The following is a 17,653-nucleotide window of genomic DNA, read 5'->3' as shown; positions in this document are numbered from 1 at the left end:
AAAGATGATGATGAGAGGGAAAAACATGCAACTGAAAATGATCGTGACATCTCGGTTTTTTCGAGTGGAAACGCTCAAGTATTTGATGAACAAATTCAACACGAATTAATCATTGTTTGATTTTTTTTATTATCATCACATTGCCTCCAGAACTTGAGTATTTTAAAACAACTGGCTACATGACTCATAAATCGAATCAGAAATCGGCTATTGGTAACAGCGATTATTTCTGCATCTGGCATTCATTCACATTCTTCAGAATATCTCGAAGAGTGATTCAACAGAAAGCTGAATTCCATCGAGAAATGATCGATACAAAGCGACTTTTGGTTCGAGATCTCGATTAGTTTGAAAATCCATTATTCGACATAAACTCATCTGATTAAATGCAGAATTCCAACTGAAACTCATAATCAAAATTCGAAATTTTATTTATGAATTATCGGTGAATTCAATAACTGGACAATCGATAGTCATTACACCATAAACTCGAATTTCGACGACATCTCGTAATTCATGGCAGCGTGATTGTACCTCTCGAAAGTGCACTCGATTGTCTTCTCCAAATCCGCAATCTGCTTCTCATGGAGTGTCTTTATCTTACCGGACTCTCGATCCTGCCTAATTCCCAATGTTTTCCTCTCCTCCGTAAATTTCTTTATGTTATTCTGCTTCTTCTCACGAAGTCGTCGCTCCTTGTCACCTTTAGTTTTTAATGCTTTGTCGTTGGCAACGTCTTTCGCTGTCTCGGCATTCACCTTCGCTTGACTTGCATTCAAGTCCTTGGAATCCCTAGAAGATATAAAAATAAATTATTCGCCAAGACATACAACATGATCAACTCTTGTAAAAATTTACAGAATTAGCGTGTTGTTTTTTTTCGACAGTTCCAGTTGCATTTTGATTATACACTTGAAAGGCTCACGTTCATCTTTATTTTGTTCGATAGACAGATAAATGATCTCAAATTACTTGTCCTGTTTAATCTGCAATTGTTTCAACTGCCCAGCCTGAACGATCTCCATAACTCTCTTGAACTCGTCTTTGCCAGCAGTGATGTGGGCCTTATGCATTTCCCACTCTTCCTTTCTGTGCTTTCCCATCATCTCGGACCACTGCTGGGTCTGTTCTTTAACGACTTTTTTCACATTAGCGTCGGCCAATATGGCATTTTTACTGTCAATTTTTAGGAGAAAGAATGCGCAATGATATCCGTTAAAAAATCATTTTAATAGACGCCGTAATACCTAATGATCCAGCAGCTCTCATTTGGATTATCACCCTAATGAAAACGATATATTTACTCACTCCTTTCCCTTGGTCAATTTTTCCATAGCTGTACAATGGGCCTTTAACATAGTCTCTTTCTCCTTCTTCTGCTTCTTCTTCAGTGAATCCAACTCCTTACTCTGCTTTTTACCGAGTTTGTATGCCTTTTCACGCCTCAATGAATCCAGAGTAATTGGCTCGGGCTTGAATTCCTCTGGTGTAATTGATTGAACGATTACATTTAATTACCACTGATATATTAAACGATAAGTGGAATATCTTACCCCATTTGGGTCCCTCCTCCTTCTTCTTCTGCTCGGTCTGTTGAATTCCGAGGTTCTTCATGTTCTCCGCTTGCTTCTCCGCTGCTTTTGCAAAACCACCGGGATCCGACAGCATCGCCATAAAGTCTGGATAACATTCCAACTGTTTAATCCATTTTACACGAGTCATAATCATTTTTTTTTCGCTGATTTGGAAATCATCGAAAACCGTCAGATTCTAATGGTTATCGCCTGGAAATTACTCAATTGGAGAAATCGAAAGAGAAAGGAAATCGATCTCGAAGTGTCTCGAAATATCTCGAATGACCGTGAGACGAAACCGACGCGCCACCCTGACGTCGTGGTCTGATCTCAAACTTAAAAAAAAAAATTGGACGGTCCCAGACGAAAATAAAGAAAAGAAAATTTTCCAGATTGAAGAGAGAAAAAAATGAATTACCTCCAAACCCATCGGGAACATAAATTTTGATTTCAATATTGCAGAACAGCATGGGAAGTGCCATCGGAAAGTTGGCTTCGGTCTTGAGGGAAATGTGGCGATATCCGGCTTGCAATCCATCGAGGGGTAGAATCCTCTGGCCGAGAAGTTTTCCACTTTCATCATAGACCCCTAAAAAAAAATTGATAATTCCAGAGAAAACCGCCAGTGTCGGTTGCAGCTAACACAAAAAAATTATCAGTAATTTCTCTATCGCGAACTCGATAAAATTATTTGAGAGTAATAATTTCCACGTACCAAACCGAAGAACAGCGAGATCCGGAAGAACTACCTTACGAAAAACAAATGGCTCTTCGTTATAGACGGGATTGAGACCATTCGCTGGAATCATACGCGTGCGAAATTCTTTTTTGATTGTATCAGCTGGTAGACCGTACATATCAACTTCGACGTAGGTCCCGACTTTCTTGTCAGATAAAAATTGTCCAGCTATGACCTTGAGGAAAAAAAAGGAATTAAAAATTGATTGAATCAAGGGGAAGTCTTTTTGAATTCCGAATTGTCATTCTGTTGCACCTGGACAGAGCAGGAAGCTGCGATAACACCGTCCACCCCCTCTGCGAATGGATCAAACGTTTTGTCAGCTCTCCTCATGAACTCCGGCTTCAACAAGTACCCAGTTGTTCCATTGAACTCAAATTTTCCCTGATTAAGTTGCATGGGTAAATCTGGCGTTTGAAAGTTCAATGCAACCATCTGTGAGCCGGCATTCCAGAACACCTGAGGCATATAATTCGAGGAATCAGCTCTGGTACCCTTTGGATATATTCTACTCATCTGTCGCTTATTGTAATTAACAAATTCCACTGCTGATGTCTTCAGATAGTTGAGGGCTGCTGTCTCCGAGAATGAGCTCATGTTATGATGGATATTTTTCTCTGAAAAGGACATGTTCGGTGGTGTGTAATGATCAGAAATAATTGAGACCTAATTAAACATGAAAAGTAAAATAATTTCAAATTGGATTTCAAGAATATCAAATTTTAATGCGCATCGCCGAGACTTTGAAGGGCAACAGGTGAAAGGAAAAATTAGAATCAATTAATTTCAATTCATTAATTCCAATCAATTAATTAATTGATTTGGTAATAGGGGTAATGTTTAAAAATGGATCACTTCGATGCAGGAAAATATCGGCGTGCATATTTCGAGAATGAAATCCAACAGGATGCGCTTACTTTCGGCGACGTCAAACCCTTGAAATTTTATCGGCTGGGCATAATTAATCATTGATGATAACCAGGGATGACAGGCCATGGTGCTGCCACTGTAGGGGGTCGCGACCGCGGCGTCACCCCCTTCCCCCGGTGGCCCCTCACCACCTTCACCAGGTGGTGGTGCTGCAGCTTCTGGTGGAGGTGCCTCAGAGGGAGGAGCATTAGGATCCTCCACCACCTCGTCCTTAGCCTCGAATTGGCCCGACTTAAACAACTCTAACTCGACCTTCTCCACTTCCGGTTTAAGACGCTTGTTCTTGATGAGAATTTTCCGCTTGAGCGCACTGGGGGGAGGCAGGGGTGATCCTGGTTCCAACTGCGAGGGAAATTAATGGGAATTTATAATTAGGGAAGGGGAGGATATTTCACCCTCTTCTTCTCTAATTAAATCGCAATTTATGTGATTGCCATTGCAGTCATATCAATTTATTAACGATGTGATAAAAGTTTAGAGAAATAATCACCGGATGATCTTTGAGTGGTTCAGTCATCAGCAGATCTCCAAGAATGTCGTTACAATATTTCGCCAGCTTGTACTGTTGCTTCAGGCAGCAGTGATTCTCGAAGCTCAGGATTACTGGATAATCACTCGTAACGAATGCGCAATCTCTCAGTGCGACAATCACATCCTTGAAGAGGATGTCTGTGCACATGGCTTTTCCATGAGTTATTATAGGCTCCTCGTCCTCACCTTTTCCATCCCAGCAGTCCAACTCGACGCATCTTCAATCATTGTCATTAATTTGAAAATAGATAATTTGATTAATTATCGTCATTTGATCATTTGAACATTTTTTTCAACATGAGCCAATTGTTATGAATAAAATGGAGAAAGTCGAATTATAAAACAGTTTTTGATTTAGAATTGTTGTATTTCAAGGTTGAAACATTGATGGTGAAAAATTGGCGATCCGTTTGTGGTATTACCTACAACCGGCTAGTAAAACTTGTCGATACATTTCTACAGTACTTTTTCCACCGATCTGACGACCACTCAGATAAGTGTTATGACTGGAATTGATGTAGTAATGGGACAGAGGTTGATCCATGTCCATCCACTCCTCCAGTTTGTCCAAAAAGACTGGAGCATTCTCGTCGCTCATCAAGTACTTGACGAATCCATCCTTCGACATTTTTTCTAGGAGTTAAAATCCATTTTTTAATTTTAACCATTCGATCGCAGAATTTAATATCACGTAATTGAGAGGACTGATGCTGAGGAGAGAAAACTCATTTTAATTGTTGATGAAAAATGCGAGGTGGAGGCGCCGCCATTTGCAGAATCCCTTGCGGAGTATTCCAGTAAAATGGCGGCTGCCACGTCCATCAATTAATCCGCATTTTTAAACATTTGAATTCATTTTCGTTAGATAATTGAATTTAGAAAATTAATCAATAAATCAATTCCGATAGATCAATTTGTTAGAGCTTTCTCTTCATTTTGATTGGTCATTTTTGGGGCAACGTTTTCCCCGTATTTTATTTATTTAAAATATTGATATTACTGGCTGTTCTCATGGTTTCATCTGGCTCGTAATCATTAATTATTTCTGTACACCTCTTCTCATCATACAGGGGATACAGAATTTCATTGAGCATGGGATCCCTCTGCTTCTCATTCATAAAATTCACAAGTGAGGATAAACTGATCGCATCATTTTTACCGGATGTTCTGAAAGAAGAAAAATTCAAGACCAGATCGATTGGCGTTAACAATAATAAATAATTTTCATATCTCGCGTTAGGTTTCGCCGACTGACACTCACATGCTCGAGAATAATTCCTCAATGTCATTCCTAGGACATAATTTGAAGTACAGGGATTTAAATTTCTCGAGGGTAAAAGCTTCGACGTCTATTTTGTCGCTCTGGAATGACGAGAAAATTGATCGAAAATTAATGTAAATAATAAGGAGATAGATCCTTCTGTGAAATTATTATTTGCGAAAAAATCGGATTTCTCCAATAAAATAAAATGGCACCCACTTTTCCATTCGGAAGCCCCTCCTCCGACAAAGACTGATACACGAGTTTCTCAGTTTTTCCGGAAGCAAAGGTTTTCGCGATGACCTTGACCGGGATTTTTCCCTTGGGATCGGTAGAAAAACGAAGTCGCATCCAACTGGCAGGACAAAACAGATTATAATCAATTTTTTTATGAATTTGAAGGACATTTGAAGGTCCTCCGGCCCTCTGGTGTTAAATTACTGCAGACCGAGGTGGACAATTAAGGAAAATTATGTAATTACGGTTATCGGAATCGTAATTACATAATAAAAATTATGTACTCTTGTACATAATTGTCGACTGAAAAGAATGAAAAAAATTCTCACATAAAATCCTATGTTAAAATTCGAATATTTCCGCAGCGAGCATTCAGAAAAATCTTTATTAAAAAAAAAATGGTCTTCCATGAAGATGAAAGCAATCATCTCAATTTTCATTTCAAGGGAATACTCACTGCTTCATCAATTGGGTCATCGGACAGACATTGCTGGCTTTCGTATTGTGCGTTATTAATCGTAAACCTGATTGCCACTCCTGGAAAGGGAATAATTAATTGTTCAATTACAGATATTAATTTTTTACCTTCCGACGTTTTTATACGCCTTTTAATTGATTCATGTCTTTGTATACTCTTGCTTTGGTGATTTTATTGGATATTGCGGATGAAATATTGATTTGAGAAATATGGGGAATAGGGAATAATTCCTAGTGCGATACCTTTGCTTGTTCTGGGCTGGACAGAACAATGTGCTCGTAATGAATATTTGTGTAATCCAAACCAGAGCACACGGTGAGACTTTTTGCGTCCAATTGCTCTGTGGTTCCATGTTTACTCAATTTATTACATAATTTGGGATCTTTTGGGGTCCCTCCATACCGAATATCGCACACTTGCGCCAATTCCATAACATCTCCATCCTGATAATCATAAAATAAATAGATTCAAGAGGTATTCCATGCTTTCCACCATTTTGAATCTTAGAACGGCGCCGACAAAATGGCGGAAAGCATCGGGTGAGCCCCGACATCTTCTGGGATTCTGTCATAAAATTCGAAATTGATTCAAATTTTGAATCGATTTTTTTTTATTCCAAAGTTGATTCAATTTTTGACTTTTTATTGGATTATCGAAGAATTAATGAAGCGCGCGATTTTTTTCGTCGTTTGAATTCTTAGTAGGGAGGACGGTTCTTGAAAAAAATTATTTACCTTGGGGCCGCTCTTCCAATACATGAAAAATCCATATTCATCGACTTTGAATAACGCATCGGGTTCATACTCTGTCGTTTCCTTATCCTCATACCAACGATCGAATGTCGCACCAGTTCTCAAAAATTCTGGCACCTCAATTTGCCAGTTGAACTCAAATTTTTTCGTCATTTTCGTCCTTCAACTCCACAAACTAATAAATTCCACGACTCATTCCATCCGTTGTTATAAATATCAGCAACAATACTGACGAGATAATTATTTCTAAATTCGCATTCGACCACGATAAATTAATTTTTGTGGAAAAAATAAATAGAAAATTATCCTAATGCGAGGAATAATTATTTGAATTGGTTTTGGAGATTCTTTGGAGGAACTTTTCAAGTGACAGAAGGTCAGAGACCAACTGTGAAGGAATTCTCATGTCTCTCCCCCAGAGTCTCGAAGTCCCACAACTTCATTAGTGAAATCTAATTAAACGAATTGAGGATAGTCCGGCCTTATCTCGAAATTGATAGGAATAAAATCCGGCCAGAAACTCTGATGTCTGTTTACGTTATGAGGGTAAATGAAAATTCGTATCAGCGATTTATTACATCAAGAAAGGAATGTTGTAACGAACTTTAATATTTAAACAATCGACAAATTCAAATGTCTTGAGAATGTCAATAAATTCTAATATAATACTATCAGAAGTCCTGCAATTAAAAACATCTCACCATAAATTATATATCTCTAAACAAATTATCCAAATTATTTACAAATAATCTTTATTACTCCCACATCTCTTCAAAAATAAATTAGTGCGCTTTAGCTTTTTGTTTTTTAACGAAATCCTGGATGATCGGGTGCTGGTAAATTCGTATGGATGCTATGGACCCGGCACAGGCTCCCACCCAGTACACAATCACATGTTCAATTACACTTGTACCTAGACAGCCATATTTGAGAGCTGTTGCCAACGCAGGATTGAAATATCCTCCAGAGTAATTAAAGGCTGAAGGGGAAAAATAAAAACTGAAATTCTCATAACTTTCTTGGGCCCTTCATCAAACAAATTGTGACTCACCAGCAACGACTAGAGTTGTTCCCACGAATGAATCAATGATGTTGCTGAATTTGGGATTGAGTTCCCCAAGTCCCCTGGAGACAATTCGGCAGATGCATGTGGCAATGCACTCGACGAATGCCCCGATGATGACGGGTACCTGGAGGTCAGTGGTGCAATCCTCGAAGGCCCTGTTCTTGTGGGTGGGAACGATCTCCAGGGCCCAGAGGACCTGGATGTACCTGAAGACAACGAGACCGCCGACGAGCTCCGCCCAGATGAGGAGGAAAGCCTCTCGCAGGGACTTTTTACTCTCCACCAAGTCCTCCAGGTGGGTGTACGGACACGCGGTGGCGTCCTCCCAGTTCAGGGACCACCAGACGGTCAAGACGAAGAGGTAGATCGCGTACATTGACACTCCCCAGTTGTCAGCGACTGGATAAAAATACATGGGTATTTCATATTCTGGATATTTCAGAATATCATTTTTAATTCGTTTTTGGAATTTGAAATTTTTGAAAAAGTATCAGGGGAGCATGAGAATCCAGGAGGTATTCGTTGAATTTGAAAAATTCAAATTTTTTAAAAAAGTTTCAGGGGAGCATGAAAATCAAGGAGCTATTCACGGAAATTTGAAAATTTAAAATTTTTTAAAAAGTATCAGGGGAGCATAAAATTCGAGGAGGTATTCCCTGAAATTGAAAAACTCGAAATTTTCAGAAAAATATCAGGGCAGCATGAAAATCGAGGCGCTATTCACGGAAATTTGAAAATTCAAAATTTTTTAAAAAGTATCAGGGGAGCATGAGATTAGAGGAGGTATTCACTGAAATTGAAAAATTCGAAATTTAAAAAAAAGTATCAGGGGAGCATGAGAATCGAGGAGTTATTCACTGAAATTGAAAAATTCGAAATTTTAAAAAAAGTATCAGGGGAGCATGAGAATCGAGGAGTTATTCACTGAAATTGAAAAATTCAAAATTTCCAAAAAAGTATCAGGGGAACATGAACATCGAGGAGCTATTCACGGAAATTCAAAAATGCAAAATTTTTTAAAAAGTATCAGGGGAGCATGAGAATCGAGGAGGTATTCACGGAAATTCAAAAATGCAAAATTTTTTAAAAAGTATCAGGGGAGCATGAGAATCGAGGAGGTATCTACTGAAATTGAAAAATTTTAAATTTTCAGAAAATAAAATTCGCCCAGTGGTCCCTCCGACAGCGGGATTGCTACTGAGGGCAGTTACCGAGTCGGCTGACGGGCAGACCCCCCACCATTGGGTGCGACCCCCTCTTTCTTTTGGGGTGAGGTACTACCCCGCCTATGGGGTCACTCAAACCCCCAGAACTGAGCTGCTCAGTGGGGGTGAGGTGGGGTGGGGTGGGCCCAATGGTGGGGTGTTTGCCCTCAGTAGCAGTCCCGCTGTGAGGGAGACCAGTGAACCGGGTGAGTTTTATTTTCTGTGTTACGAAATTGGTATTCACTGAAATTGAAAAATGAAAAATTTTCAAAAAAGTATCAGAGGAGCATAAAAATGGAGGAGGTATTCCCTGAAATTTGAAATTTCGAAATTTTTCGAAATGTATCAGGGGAACATGAAAATAAAGGAGGTATTTACTGAAATTTGAAAATTCAAAATTTTTTTAAAAGTATCAGGAGAGCATGACAATTGAGGAGGTATTCACTGAAATTGAAAAATTCGAAATTTTCAAAAAAGTATCAGGGGGACATGAGAATCGAGGGGGTATTCACTGAAATTGAAAAATTCGAAATTTTTGAAAAAGTATCAGGGGAGCATGACAATCGAGGAGGTATTCACTGAAATTGAAAAATTCGAAATTTTCAAAAAAGTATCAGGGGAGCATGAACATCGAGGAGTTATTCACGGGAATTTGAAAATTCAAAATTTTTAAAAAAGTATCAGGGGAGCATGAGAATCGAGGGGGTATTCACTGAAATTGAAAAATTCGAAATTTTCAAAAAAGTATCAGGGGAGCATGAGAATCGAGGGGGTATTCACTGAAATTGAAAAATTCGAAATTTTCAAAAAAGTATCAGGGGAGCATGAACATCGAGGAGGTATTCACTGAAATTGAAAAATGCGAAAAGTATCAAGGGAATAGTTTTCTGTCTGTAGTAGCTCACTATCCTAGTGAAGCTAAAACAATTGATTGGACGAGAAAAATTGATGAATCAATGAAGGATTGGTTGGACAAATCTCATTGCCCTTTCTAATTACTTATGATCAGTTCGAAGCACGCTCCGCATAACTCAGCAGTGGCAATCCCCTCTAGAAACAAGTCCCGCAAGAATGGCCGCTGTGTGTAGTATTTCACGTATTTCCTCGCCCAATATGCAATTAGGCTCGTCAGAATGATGTACAGGGTTGAGACCACCAGAGCGAATATTGATGCAGTCATGGCTCACCAATTATTTCTATTCAATTTCTCCAGAATATCTATAATTATACCTGTAATTTACTGAACCGAAAAATTAACACGAAAAAAATCGTTGAAATTACAAAAACAATTCTTTTTACTTGTTTTACAATTTTTTAATTAATGACATGTAAATTGATACATTTTTTCGATAGAATTATAAAGAAAATAATTAAACAATTATTAAAGAATTATTCAAATTATTTTTATCAACAACGAATTATTCAGTATATGAATAGAAAATATAAAATATTTTCTCCTTCACGGAAAAACATTTCGAAATCACTCAAATTTGGTTTATGATCGACAATATCTCGTTCATTACTGCAAGGCCACATTGATGTAACAAAATAACTACAATTGCCTCAAGAGACGCCTTTTCCGTCCTACGAATACCGAAAGTTACGGGATAATAAAGAAAATAAAATTAAAATACCCACAAAAAAAAACACTCAAACGATGCCGCAAAATTATTATTAATTTATTCTCGGCGAGGAATTTTTATTTATAAATATTTTTCCACCTTTTTTCAGCGGTAAATTAATCGTTAATTGATTTTACATGGATATGAATTATTTACTCACTGAGTTCAGATGACGTATCCACGAAAAAATTATAAAACTCCACTCGACCCAAACAGAAACCTCAACTCACGAATTAAATCCCATTTTAACATTATTTCCATTATGACGATGACACTGCGATGCTGGGAGACTCTTGGCAAGGTTCGAGGGCACTTCTACCCAAATATAACTGCTGCAGCTCTTTAAATAGCCACTAAAAATTTTCAGCGGTCAATTATGTAGAAATAATATTCAATTGAATTGAATTCGAATAATGGAAAATTTTTTTTCACACGGGCTTGTACTTTTTGTAATTGTTGCAATCGCTGGAACTCAGGTCTTGTATTTTTTGATACGAGAAAAAATTATGACCGAAAAAATCGAAAAATGCATTTTTTTATAGTCTACATATGCGACAATGAAAAAAATTTTTTTTTCGCAGTTTATTTTTCCCTTAGTCTTCGGGTTATTAATAAAAATGTCGGCGTTGCATTAATGACAAAACAAATGATTTTATTGAGAAGATTGGATCTTAATGATTTTATTCAACTTATCAAGTAGCTAACTACATACTTTGTTACATCGGTAAAACGAATTCCCTCGATACATCATCATCATCCGCACTTATTCTCAATTGTATCCTTCATTAAGTTTAAGAATGCTCTGACTAAATGATTCTTCTTTATATAAAAAAATGGTAATGAAAACAAATGTTTACTTTTTTTATTAATTATTAATTATTTACAGGAATCATTGTCTCCCTTGTGCTTCTTAGCTGAAACTTCACTAGTTTGGCTGGGTGATTCTCGTATCAGCCTAGGAATTCTTTTCGTTCGTAGAAATGACATTTGGGGAGTTCCTGTTAATCTGCAAAAACGAAAAAAAGCTGTAAGTTCTCGTCAAATTAATAAAAAATGAAATTAAAACAATACAGTTAAAAACCTTAAATAAAAAATTTTCAAAACTAAAACTATACGAAAAATTTATATTTTCCAAAATCCATCGTGCCCCACAACATCCGAAAAATTTACCATCGGTTGCTAAATTCCCCTCCATAACCTCACAATTTTATTTCCCGCCAAAATATTTAAAAAATCGACATAACCTAGAAAACTTACTTGGCCTTATCAACCCCACTAATCGTCAACTCAACATTTCCATCAGAATTGACAACGCCAGCAGCAGGCACGAGTACATAAGTAGTAGTAGTAGTCTTCTCCTCCTTCTCCTTCTCCTTCTCCTCCTCCTTGACCCTCTTCTCCTCTTTCTTCTCGGCTTCAGTTCTGGGCCTGAGTTTACCCTCAATCGTTGGAAACTGAACAACAGGCAGTACAATATTCCTATCCCCCTTTCCCTCAAGCATCAATTTAACCACAAGTTTTGAAATATCCTCCCTCTTCCTAGTGACAACAATCTCCTCAAACCAATTTTTCAGAGTCTTTATGGGCAATCTGTAATCCTTAATGGGAGTCCCAAAGAAGGCCTCGACATACTGCAGAACATAGAGTCCACAATCGGTGAAATTTGATTGCTGAGGTACTTTGGGACATGCGCCTTTGATGGTATCCCTGGAGAATATCTTCTCTTTTCCCATTTTCGCCTGATACTCACAACTGAGATAATCCCTGAGAGTAGCAACGACTCTAGCCCTCCCAGGTCCAGCCAGCGAGTCAAATATCAGAATACATGGAATATGATGGACCTCATCAAGCTCTTCCTTCACCTCCTCCTTTACCTCAATTTTCACCCTCTCCTCGCCCTTATCATCCTCCTCCTTGCCCTCCTCATCACTAGTCTCCATGAGCTCCTCATCATCACCCTCAGCCTCATCACGCTCACTGAGATCGTCAGCAGGATCGATAGTGATAGTTGTTGCCTCTGTGGTAACAGGTGTAATCGTCGTACTGCCAATGGTCATACTCTGTAATTTGACCTTGTCACCCTTCGCAGGCCCTTCTCCCACCCTCTTCTTATCCTTCTCAACCTTAACAGGTGCTTTTGGAGGACTAACAACACCGACAAGCCCTGGGAAGCAGATGATCGCCAAAAACCAGTGAGCGTGTTCATTGATAGGTATTACAACGAAGTCCTTCTCAAATATATTCACGTTTTTCGTCCACTTCTGCACCCTGGCGTGTCTCTTAACAGCCGGTGACACATTGACACTGTCACCGGATTGCGTCAGCGATGTCAATCTCTTGTAGAAATACGAGCTGAATACGTGAGTTCTGCTTGCGTCCTCATCAGACAGCCTCTCCAGGGTGAGATACTTCAGATAAAAATCAATAATTGCGTCATTGAGAAATTGATCCTCACCGAGACAGGCGTAGTCCTCGGTATTGAGGGCTATTCCACCTTTAGCTGGTGGTGGTGGATACACTGTGATCTTCTCGACAATCCCATTGGTACCTCCGGTTGTCGACACTCTTCTGGTGTTCTGTACGTTGTCCTTGGGTGACGCCTTCATCAGAATATCATTAGCTTCCTTCGAATTCAACTCCTCGCACAGATTATTCTGCATGAAAAGCTGCTTGAGAACCACCCTTGACTCCTCTGATATCTTCTCTGGGAGGAGAGTGATACGTTTGTGGGTGTGATCCTTGCCTGCTGGATCGTAATATGCACCAAGGGGATCCTGCATACCCAGAACACCACGTATTTGCTCACCGGATTTTGTCGATGTATAGAAGAACAGCACTGGCATTGCCTTGCCAAAATGAATCAGTACTTTGACAATCGATGATATTTTCACGTGAATGGAGACGTTTTTCTTTTCGTCTTCTAGGAGCGGCACGGAGAGTATCAGACCTGATGAATTCATTATTACTTTCTCACGGGGAACGTACTTGTAGGATCCTATTCTCACTGTTCTGCAGGACAATGACGTGCTGATGACGCTTGTCATGTTGCCCAATGTGCTGCTGTCATCCAGAGATGTATCTGATGGTTTCAAAGTGTTCGTGATGATAGGCTCTTTGTCGGAGAGCAACGGCAGATCTTCAGTGTTCGAGTTCTTACTGATGAGTAGATGTGATGTCTTCAGGCTGTCATTCTTCATCGACTTCTTGCTGGAATTGTCCTCTTCATCATCAGATGAAAGGGTCAGGCATTCCGGCTCCTTGAAAGGTTTCGCCTTGGAGTTTGTTGGCTTTGTTATCCGAAACTTTGGTTTCTTCATGTCCTTCGTTACAGCTTCGGGTTTTTTTCTGGAGTAAAAGCTATCGGTTGATATTACACTTTCTCTCTTCTGGCTCATTACCATTGGAACTGTTTTCGGGTTGTCTGGTATTTTTGTCTTGCATCTGGCGCATCTGTTGAAGTCCATGGAGCAGCAGCCGCAGTGGGCACAGACTGCCAGTTGATTGTCAACGAATTTACGATCTTCGGTAGAGAAATTGGACTCGTCTGGGCTGGCCACCCCCTGGGAACAGTCGGAGGTGGCATATTCATTCATACTGTCGTCAGGAGTGTCATTATCCCCTACCATCGAGATTACGCCTCCTTCGCCACTTTCGACGATGTAGTTTATGTGGAGAATCGGGTCTTTCACGAGGGAAACTGTGGTTTCACCTGTGGACACCGATCATTATGTTGTGACAATCATCGCTCCAGAGGAAGAGGAATCATTTACATTCAGGGTAAAATCATGAGTGACGTCAAAGGAAAAATTGAGTGGGAAACACATAATTCGTGTAATAAATGTAAAAGATTACAAAATTAATATTATTTTTTATGTGAGTAAAATATTGGAGGTCGAGCAATACTAAAAAGTATCCTAATCAAATAATCCATATTTAGGAAAAATTGAACAAGAAAATATTTTATGTTGAACCATGATTAGATCACAGAATGGTACAGCTACTTGTTAATTGTAAAAAATCTGACGACATACCATTCGGAGGAATGTTCGCCTGCTCCAATAAATCCTGAACAGTGCATTCCTCGTTAGGTATGTCAAAAGTGATCAACCGTTGCTCCCCCGTTGGCAAAACCACCAGCATCTTAGCGGTATTCCCCTTGATCTGCTCTTGAACAATAGTCTGTTGGGGATTTGTGATGGTCTGTTGCAGATAGGCTATCGACTCCGACCCAGCGTCGGTGTCGGTTGAATTATGAAGATCTAGAGTCGATCCATCGATCTCCATCTGCTCAGGTGGTGATTCCATCTGCTTATGTTGTGGTCTAGGAGGTGGAGATTTTTGTGGAGTGAGGATTGGTTTTGGTGGGGTGGGAGTGGACTGAGAGGATTTTCCCTGGCAACTTCTAGCATGTTTTATTCTCTCGCAGAGAAAACCCATGTCGGCGTAGTTACCCAGGGTGTGAGCGCCCTTGTTGATTACATTTTTCGGGGTGGTGGTGGGTGGTTTGTGGAGGGGAGAACTTTTGGGAATTTGAGTGGGAACTTTTGGATTGGTCAGGGCTTGTGGCAAGGACTTTAGGGCCTTCTGGGGATCTGGATGAATTGGGGAACGGGGTGAGGGCTTAGGCGGAAGAATTTTGGGACGTACCAGGGATGGCATTTGCTGGGGTGTCTTGGCTTTTAGGGGACGTTTTGACGTTGATTGGGGGGTCGTCTGGGGCTTCTGCGGGGGCTGGGGCTTTGGCGACATCTTTGAAGGATCGGAGATTGTCACCCACTGGACCTGGGGGTCATTGGGGTTTTTAGTGTCCGTTATTAGAAAATTTGAGGTCTCGGGGGAGGTTGTCGGCTTTAGGGGTGGGGGGAAGGAAACGTGGTCCTCTGTGTTTATTATGTAGACGTTTTGTCTGGAATTAAGATTTTATTTTTTACTCTTCAATGGAGTGTTATTACTCGCGAATGCTTAAAAATTTTTTTAATACATCTTAAAATGTCTTTTATATTTATTCTTTATCACTTTTGTAAATATTGGAATTGGCTGTTTTTATTTACAGTGTTTCGGTAGCTCCTCGTACAACCAGCGTTTGTACCATTTTTTTTTTTTTTTTCAAAAACACCTATTTTGATACATCTTCAAATCGAATGAACAAGAAAATAAAAAAAAGAAGTCCTACCCAGTAAAACTTCTAGGACATTCTCTCCAGAATTATAATAACAATAATAAACAGTGAATAATGAAATGAGAACATTTTCAAATAAAAATAAAAATTCATAATTAATTCATGAAATTCAATGATTCATAATTAATTCATGAAATTCAATAATTCAAAGATGCTGAATTTCTCAAAGAAATTATGGCGAAAAAATTATGCGAAAAAAAATAAATATCCCGATCACGGATGGCTGAAAAATAAGATACGAAAGGATTTCTCCTCCGAGAAGTGCAAGCTGGAGTAGAAAAAAATCCTGATACTTTGAGAGTAGTGAAATAAGAATGAAATACCTCTGATCAATTTGTCCCTGCGACTCTTCACCAGTCTGTGTGCATATATGATCTCTATTCTGTACAGCCGGTGTATACGTCACAAATCTCGTACCCCCATTGACACAATTATTAAGATCCTGCACAACAAATCGTATATTTCCATCGACAGTGCAGTATTGTTGTCCATCGTCAATCACTATTGGTACACCGTTTTCAGCAACCAAATTATAATACTGTGCCATATTATAACAACCAACACAATAATCAGGTGTCTTTACAGTTTAAGTTGTATCACATTCACACAACACCATAAGATCATCCTCCATTCGTCTATTTATCCGATGACAGTCGTTGATCTTCTTGTTTTTAAATTATCCCAGGCTCTCATGCACTCCCGAGTCATCAAAAAATCACCTGCAATGGAAAAACATTGTCACTTTGATGATGCAATAATCAATAAAGTGGAATATATATGATGAGTGATGAAAATACTCTTCGCTCCATTTTTTGATTTCTTCCGATTTTGGAAAATGTATTTTTCTCAAAAAAAAATCATTTATACCCCAAGAACTAATTAAATCCCCGTCTCCACTGAGGGAATCCCTCAATTTTCATTCTCACCCTCCAGACGCCTTCGAGACCAAATAATCCCTCGCAAAAATTTTTCATCAATACCTCCCCCTCGCCCCCCAAAACCTCAAAATTCCATTTGAACCCCAAAAACCACTGGCCAAATCCCTAACCTAAAACCCAGACGTTTCTCAAAGACAGCGATAAAAAATCCAATAAAACCCCCCATCAACCCCCAACCCCCAAAAACGCCCTACACCCTTACAAAAACAAAAAGCCCCCCGGAAAAACCGTAAAAACAAAAAAAAAACGGAATAATGCGAATAAATCCTAAAACCTCGGAACTACCCCCAAAAAAAATGCAAAATACCCCACACCCCCTCCGCTCCCAGTCACTCCAATGAATTGGTGAAAATAATGGAAAAAGATCCTGAAGGCGTATGCAACATTGAAAAATAATACAAACCGGAATAATCGAAGCGAGTGAAGAGGACGGAGTGGAGTATTTCGTTACCCAGTGTTAATTCGACTGATTGAGTAATTCGTAATTACCTTCAATAACTCGTGGATTGTGTCCCCCAGCTGTCTAATTATCCGTTTATTTTAGCGGATGGATTGTCTGGGGGAAGTTAGTTTAGGGTAAATAACAACTGGCCTATCGCCATTTTACGGGTATTGAGGTGATGTACAAATGGGACTGGGGGCTTTGACTGTTGAGACACAACTGCGCCACCCAATGGATGCCTTCACTCCGTCACTACCTTCCACAGCTATTTTTTATACTCCAATCATTCATTAATCTCACTCTTTCCCCTTTATTTCTATTTTTTTAACAACTTTTTTTTATCTCTGGGGAAGGGATTTACGCGATATCCCGTGGGATTTCGATATCTGGTGAGATGAGATCACGAACGCGACCACGTGTTGGAGTGACGGGAAGCCCGCGAAATATTTGAATTTTTTGCCGCGGTGACATCTGGAGGGAGGTCGCCCGTTTTTCCACCGATTTTTCAGTTTTTCCGGGGCCGGTGGGTGGAAAACGCGGGATTCGCGATTTCATCGGTTTTTTGAAGATGATTTTGCGGTTTTTTGAGGAATTTCGAATGGTTTTAATTGGGATTTAACGAGGGGGTGGGGGTTTTCGGGTTTTTTGGGTTTTGGGGTGCGGGTCGATCCCGAGGGGCCGATGGGGATCCCTCTGGGA

At 39.5% G+C, this 17,653-nt stretch overlaps 3 protein-coding genes across 4 annotated transcripts; all 3 read right to left on the bottom strand.

The window, feature by feature from the left end:
• Positions 1-124: 124 nt before the first annotated feature.
• LOC105269092 (1-phosphatidylinositol 4,5-bisphosphate phosphodiesterase) lies at positions 125-6,877 on the bottom strand. Its single transcript, XM_011309087.1, has 16 exons — positions 6,485-6,877; positions 5,993-6,193; positions 5,730-5,809; positions 5,255-5,390; positions 5,036-5,136; positions 4,775-4,941; positions 4,197-4,407; positions 3,734-3,992; positions 3,231-3,585; positions 2,569-2,930; positions 2,290-2,488; positions 1,993-2,163; positions 1,554-1,679; positions 1,309-1,483; positions 973-1,176; positions 125-792 (listed from the first exon to the last, which is right to left on the bottom strand). Exons 1-16 carry the CDS (start codon positions 6,653-6,655, stop codon positions 477-479), a joined length of 3,234 nt encoding a protein of 1,077 aa, XP_011307389.1. The 5' UTR covers positions 6,656-6,877; the 3' UTR covers positions 125-476.
• A 360-nt stretch (positions 6,878-7,237) lies between these two features.
• AQP (aquaporin) lies at positions 7,238-10,918 on the bottom strand. The gene is made up of 4 exons (XM_011309082.1): positions 10,556-10,918; positions 9,773-9,991; positions 7,554-7,967; positions 7,238-7,481 (listed from the first exon to the last, which is right to left on the bottom strand). The coding sequence occupies exons 2-4, from the start codon at positions 9,951-9,953 to the stop codon at positions 7,285-7,287; spliced, it is 792 nt and encodes a 263-aa protein (XP_011307384.1). The 5' UTR covers positions 9,954-9,991; positions 10,556-10,918; the 3' UTR covers positions 7,238-7,284.
• A 141-nt stretch (positions 10,919-11,059) lies between these two features.
• On the bottom strand, positions 11,060-17,378 carry LOC105269090 (uncharacterized). Of its 2 annotated transcripts, XM_011309083.1 has the most exons (5): positions 17,002-17,378; positions 15,898-16,293; positions 14,427-15,301; positions 11,653-14,104; positions 11,060-11,401 (listed from the first exon to the last, which is right to left on the bottom strand). In XM_011309083.1, the coding sequence occupies exons 2-5, from the start codon at positions 16,119-16,121 to the stop codon at positions 11,272-11,274; spliced, it is 3,681 nt and encodes a 1,226-aa protein (XP_011307385.1). In that variant the 5' UTR covers positions 16,122-16,293; positions 17,002-17,378; the 3' UTR covers positions 11,060-11,271. The 2 variants fall into 2 exon arrangements, with proteins under 2 accessions (XP_011307385.1, XP_011307387.1); XM_011309085.1 differs by lacking the exon at positions 17,002-17,378 and having other exon boundaries at positions 14,427-15,177; positions 15,898-15,983.
• Positions 17,379-17,653: the final 275 nt, after the last annotated feature.

This window comes from Fopius arisanus, unplaced genomic scaffold (assembly GCF_000806365.1).
Source record: "Fopius arisanus strain USDA-PBARC FA_bdor unplaced genomic scaffold, ASM80636v1 scaffold00064, whole genome shotgun sequence".
NCBI lineage: Eukaryota > Metazoa > Arthropoda > Insecta > Hymenoptera > Braconidae > Fopius > Fopius arisanus.
Note: the sequence above shows the minus strand (reverse complement) of the source record. Positions and strands in the feature narration are given on the sequence as shown.